This window comes from Etheostoma spectabile, chromosome 12 (genome assembly GCF_008692095.1).
Source record: "Etheostoma spectabile isolate EspeVRDwgs_2016 chromosome 12, UIUC_Espe_1.0, whole genome shotgun sequence".
Lineage (NCBI taxonomy): Eukaryota > Metazoa > Chordata > Actinopteri > Perciformes > Percidae > Etheostoma > Etheostoma spectabile.
Window position 1 is genome coordinate 28,581,458 of NC_045744.1, and position 6,262 is coordinate 28,587,719.

The 6,262-nt window shown below is 40.5% G+C and overlaps 1 protein-coding gene across 2 annotated transcripts in view; it reads right to left on the reverse strand.

Annotated features, from left to right (window-relative positions):
* Positions 1-6,262, reverse strand: part of atp1a2a (ATPase Na+/K+ transporting subunit alpha 2a) — a 45,908-nt gene that overhangs the window by 316 nt on the left and 39,330 nt on the right. Inside the window, exons 20-24 of one of the 2 annotated variants that reach the window (XM_032532427.1) lie at positions 4,253-4,398; positions 4,023-4,153; positions 1,975-2,076; positions 1,655-1,746; positions 39-79 (exon numbers count right to left, since the gene is read on the reverse strand). In XM_032532427.1, the coding sequence (XP_032388318.1) occupies positions 51-79; positions 1,655-1,746; positions 1,975-2,076; positions 4,023-4,153; positions 4,253-4,398 (500 nt within the window). In that variant the 3' untranslated portion in view covers positions 39-50. Of the gene's footprint in view, positions 80-1,654; positions 1,747-1,974; positions 2,077-4,022; positions 4,154-4,252; positions 4,399-6,262 lie in introns of both variants that reach the window. The other variant, XM_032532426.1, reaches the window with a different exon arrangement.

Genomic DNA, 6,262 nt, shown 5'->3' on the forward strand with positions numbered 1-6,262 from the left:
CACACACACACACACACACGCACACAATTCAAAATGACATTTTCTGAATATTAATAATATGTCTCCTTCTCCACCCAACCTGAAAGAGAGACAGAAAGAGAGAGAGAAAGTGTCAGAGACCAAAATGACAGGCGAGCAGTTTTCATAATATCCTTTTGTATCGGTCTATTTGTATTCATCTCATTTCCTTTGTCTCTACATTTCCAAATGAATCCCCTTATAACTCTAAGAGTATGATCAGCAGCCTGTGACACACAGATTAACATAAATGATTAACTGTCACGATAAATTGTATTATTCTCCCAGTGTCTTGGCCCTCATCAGCTGAAACTCCGTGGCAGTGAACAGATTGGGAGCTAGTGTAGTGTGTCCATATCATGTGTATGATCTTTGGGGCATATCTCAAGAGTCTTCATCAGCTTGCTTTAATTTCCTTTCTCATCATTCTCTACTGTTGTCTGTTGCTATCTGACAGGTATTATCTGTTTCATGGTGAAAGTTTAACATATGTTCAGTTAAGTCCATAAAGATTACTGCATGTCAGACCTTTTGACTCTCTGCTAAAGGTTTTTGAATCACAAAACGTTTTGTGCAATCATCTACGACCACATCTCTTAACTGCTTCCATCAACGTCAACAAAATTAGAAGGGGCTTATGTTTTTTTACCCATGTCTGTTCATAAGCAAGACATGTTGAAAAAGTTAAAAGGACTTTGGTTGATATCTAGTGCAGATGCAGCCCTTGACCTAAGAATCGGATCAAATAAGATTTCACTGGTGATGTGGGATTTTCACCATTGAATGTTTTCTTGTTTATGTGCCGTGATTTCATGCTCCATCTATCAAATTGAATTCCTGAGCAAAGTGCCAGACAGTGGTGCATTTACATGCTTTTTAGTGAGAAATCAAACCTGGAAGACAAACACTAATCAGTCAAGTGTTGCAGAGGCGGCAGCTTTTAAAAAGCCTGATAGTTTTCAGCTGCTGTGATAAGAGTTAATAATAACTTTTAAATGAAAATTGCTTTATGATAAATGTAAGAATGACAAAAACCATGTTTAAAATCTGCCAGAAAAACTATGCAAATTGAAAAAAATTGCATCATGTACTTTGTCCAAAAAAACACAAGTAAAAGAGATTTCAACATGACAGCTGGCAACAGTTTTTAGCATAACACCACAATTAAAGCTTGATATGATAATCATCCACAGTTGCTACAGACAGTGTTTTGCAAAATTGGCAACCTTTGTTCCTTTTTTAGCTGCGTTCAAAACAATTCTATGTTCTTGTTTTTTATAGAAGTTTTATGTGCTCGCTTTAGATGACATTGAACTTTATCTTCGACTGCATGTCACCGTCTGTCAAATGCATGCTGGGATCCTCCAGGTTAACATCGGCAGAGCAGAGCTGAAGCGACTTTGTCAATCAGTGTGTCCTTAAAGGAGCAGACAGTCTACTCTTTTAGAATGTGTATTTTCTTTTTTAAACAAGGACAGTAGGAAGTCTGAGAGGGGGAAAATGGCGTGTGTTTCCTGAGATACGGGTGTCAATCACTACGCCATCACTTGGCTATTCTTTTTTTTCTTTCAGCTTATTAACAAGACAAAGAAAGTTAAAACCTTTTTAATCTTGGTTTCTCTTAATAACTGCTTACCTCCGGGGCTCCTCCTCAGAATTAATTTACGGACCTCATCATAAATGAAGATGAGAAGACTGTATGGGAAGGCACAGAACCACCACAGGGGCCTGAGAAGAAGAGAGACAGAGCATATAACAGGGTTAGATAGAGCAGCAGCAGCGGGTGCAAATTGTTAAATTCATTGCAGCCATTTTTTTTTTATACTAAGGATAACAGGGTGTATAAGAACATCACAGACTTCATTTAAAGTCCAGAGTGACAGGCTAATGGCAGCCTATTAGGTCTTTAAGAGGTTATTTTTCGGTTGGGTGGAGATATGCATATGCAGAGCATACTTTAGGGGGTACATGCGCAGGGCGATGTCCATTCCAGGGCAGTAGGAGAGGAAGGCAGCCAGAGCAGTCTCAACAAACAGACCGAAGATCAGGATCCTGTTCCTGTTGGACAGAAAAAAAGGAAAGGAAAAGGTTCAAACTAATCAAAAACACTCACAGAAGGGGTGGGACAAGGGGTCATGTACTCTGATCCTAGAACAGTGGTAACCTAGCTGTAAAAGGAAATGTTTCTTTCCCCTTTTGACTTTCCTGGTTTCCTGGTTTTATAGCAGAAGTCTTGCATTTTATAAGTGCAATAACCTTGCACATGTTAACAGTGCTTATAGTGTTTATCTATCTTGATTTTTATATTTCACTATTTAAAAAAAAAGGTTGCCATTTAATATTTAGGACCTGAACGCCGACAGCGCCAAAGGGCCTTCTGAAACTGAAGGAATTTCGGCAAATGAATCGGCAAACTCACCAAAATTGGTGGTTGCATCAAGTCTGGTGAAAACTTTAATTTAATTTAATTTTGATTTAAGGGTTTCGGGAATAGACGCACAAAAACGGCTCGCTAGCGCCCCCTACAAAGTTAAAGCAATTGAGCCCCTGCAGTACATTTAACGTAGACTGACAAAACTTGGTACACATATGTAGCATGTCAAGACGTACAATAAAGCTCATTGGAGCCATACGATAAATGACAGGAAGTTCGCCATTTTTAATTGAAAGTTTGAAATTTGTGCGACTTTGACCATTTCAACATGTCGTACTTTAAGAAAATCCTCCTAGAGATTTCATCTAATTAACTTCAAATTTGGTCTGTATTATCTCAAGAGATGAAATGTTATTAAAAGAAAAACGTTTTGTCATAGGGCATGGCGGCCATTTTGAGTGTTTAGCGATGAACGAGAACATGGCTGTAACTACAGTGTACATCATCATATCTGCTTGAAAGAGTCCAGGCCTGAGGACATCTACAGGCCAATAGTGACTTTTGGTCATAGCGCCCCCCCATTGGCAACAGGAAATCAGCCTTTTATGACAAACATCATCTGATTTACATGAAACTTAGACTGTGTGGTCCACTTGTGATACTTAAACCACGCTACCTTTTATGGATTTTTAACCGTTTAAGGTAGAGTCTTGTGTGAGGTATCATTGAACTCAGCAGATAGTTCCTGATTAGTAATGGTTTGACCCGCCCCTATGCATTAGCCACGCCCATTTTCATAACTAACGACAAGTTTGATGTAGAGTCTTGTGTGAGGGATCATTAAACTCAGCGAGGAGTTCTTTTTTCATTGGTGACGATTTGTAGTGTCTAAGTGCCGCGCAAATGCACGGTCACAAGGTGCGGCGTCTGCCGGTACCCCCGACACACAAAGAGGAGCGAGGGCCCGTCCAACGCTACTTGCAACTTTAATTTATTCTTATATTTTACTTTTTACGTATGTCTCATGTCTTCGTTGTTGTTGTCGTCTTTGTTGTTGTTTGTATGAAAGTTAGAAATAAATAAAGATTTGATAAAAAAAAAAAGAAGAAATCTTCAAAAATGTTATAGTCACGGGTGCACCCATATATAGAGGCTCAGTCCTCGATACAGAGGTCATGGCCTTGATTACAACCTGCGGCCCTTTGCTGGATGTCATTCCCCTCTCTCTCCCCTTTCATGTCTAAGCTATATATGTATATATATGTATATATATATATATATATATATATATATATATATATATATATATATAAAAATATAAATAAGAGACATGAGTCATTGAACTTTAACAGCCACTGAATACTTAATATTAAAATATTTTATTTTGAAAAACATACTGTATATCTTAATTGATTAAATTTTAAAGACTTATGTATCCATTTTGCTTCCATACTAAGCTGTCACAAAAATAAATGCCTAAATGCCAAAAAAAGTAATCTTTAAAAAAAATTGTTACAGTTAAGTTATTTAGAGTCAAATTGACTTAGAAACTGCCTTCCTAACTACTTCCATTCATGCCTTTATTTTACATCTTTCTAGCCGTCTTCTACTCCAGCTCTCCCTCACTTACTTCATGCCCTGCTGAAAGAGGGAGTTCCTCCTGGTCTTGCAGATGATAACATCAGCCCACTGCACGACAACGATGCTGATGAAGAAGGAGGTGTGGCAGGTGAATTCAATGATCTTCCTCTGCTCATAGGTCTGCAAGGTTGAAACACACATTGTATTTATTCCTTCATGTATATGGGGTATGGGGATGTTGAAAGAGTGTGCTGGTTTGTCTTTGTCCTTGCTCCTTACCCACTCCTGCCCATAGCTGTCCTCCACATCATTTACTTCGCGGTCGTCCCACCTGATGCGGATGCCCACCAGGTTCTTCGGGAGGAAGCCGTTCTCAGCCAAAATCACAAAGTAGGTAAAAAAACCAGCAAGAGCCTGGATCATCCCTGGAAACAAAAATGTGCAAGGAATAAAAAAAAATGCATTCATCTATTCTCAGTGTTTTTAGTAAGTGTAACCTAAATATTGTATTACATTTTATGACAACACTTCATTTCATGGGTCTTCCTAATCATTTTCCTAATTTGTTTCCTGTAAAGAACTATGCTATTTGGTGATAGTTATAGGGAACATTTACACCAAGTTCCTTTATTGTAGTCGGAGTTTAGCCATTTGTGTTGAGTTTATAAGGAGTTGATCATTCATGGTGCGTGCAGAAAAATATATAATGTGCATGTTTGTCTGACTTGCTGTGAACTGATTAAAAGATTATGTGTGTTACATCAGCATTTAATTGTAATCAGTAAATTCAAAGTGTATCAGTGAAACAAAACCAGAAAATGATTAAGAATGTATAAGGGTATTTCTGAACCGTAGAATAAAATGGTGCCCGTTTTATGTGTGTGCTGTTTTGAAGACACTAATCTCAGTGCTATTTATCACATTCATTTTGGGCTATTAGTGTATGTATGTATGTATGTATGTATGTATGTATGTATGTACAGTATGTGTTATGATTCTGTATGTATGTATGTATGTACAGTATGTATGTATGTATGTATGTATGTATGTATGTACGTACGTACAGTATGTATGTATGTACTGTACTGTATGTATGCATGTATGTATGTATGTATTGTATGCATGTATGTATGGATAGATAGATAGATAGACAGACAGATAGATATCCTCTGCTTCTCTTCATAGTCATCAGACTCATCTACCAACCTTTATAGAACTGGCTCAGGGTCTGCCTTGCACCACCTCTTAATTATGCTGTTATAGTTCTAGACTGCCGGGGGACTTCCTTCCTTTGACACTCTGAGCTTCTCTGTCCTCTCCCTTTCCATCTGTTTGCATCCACGTCCCAGAAATACTTGTTACTAACATAGCTCTAGGGAGCTTATTCCCCGGAGCCCTTATGTTTTCTGTCACCCAGCTGTTTTCCTTGGATTAGGGTTGTGGCTGTCGCCGTGGTCCTGCTCTGCGCCCTGCTACACCCGGCTATACTCTGCACTGCCCTGCTATGTCTTGCTACACCCAGTTATGCTCTGCAGTGCCCTACCATGTCCTGCTACACCCGGCTATGCTCTGCAGTGCCCTGCTGTGTCTTGCTACACCCAGTTATGCTCTGCAGTGCCCTACCATGTCCTGCTACACCAGGCTATGCTCTGCAGTGCCCTGCTATTGTCCTGCTACACCCGGCTTGCCTGCAGTGCCCTGCTATGTCCTGCTACCCCGGCTATGCTCTGCAGTGCCCGCTATGCCTGCTACACCCGGCTATGCTCTGCAGGCCCTGCTATGTCCTGCTACACCGGCTATGCTCTGCAGTGCCCTGCTATGTCCTGCTACACCCGGCTATGCTCTGCAGTGCCCTGCTATGCCCTGCTACACCCGGCTATGCTCTGCAGTGCCCTGCTGTGCCCTGCTACACCCGGCTATGCTCTGCAGTGCCCTGCTATGTCCTGCTACACCCGGCTATGCTCTGCAGTGCCCTGCTATGTCCTGCTACACCCGGCTATGCTCTGCAGTGCCCTGCTATGTCCTGCTACACCCTGTGACGCCCTGCATTTCCCAACTACACCATGAACTACTACAACTACCATTTCTAGTCATAGTTCCATTATCTTTATTGTGACCATTATTGCCAGTGTACATCCCACCCCCAACTGGCACCGTCAGACACCACCTCCCAAGAGCCTGGATCTGGCCAAGGTTTCTTCCTAAAAGGGAGTTTTCCCTCACCAATGTTGCACTAAATGCTTTCTCTTGGGGAGAATTACTAGAATTGTTGGGTCTTTGTAAATTATA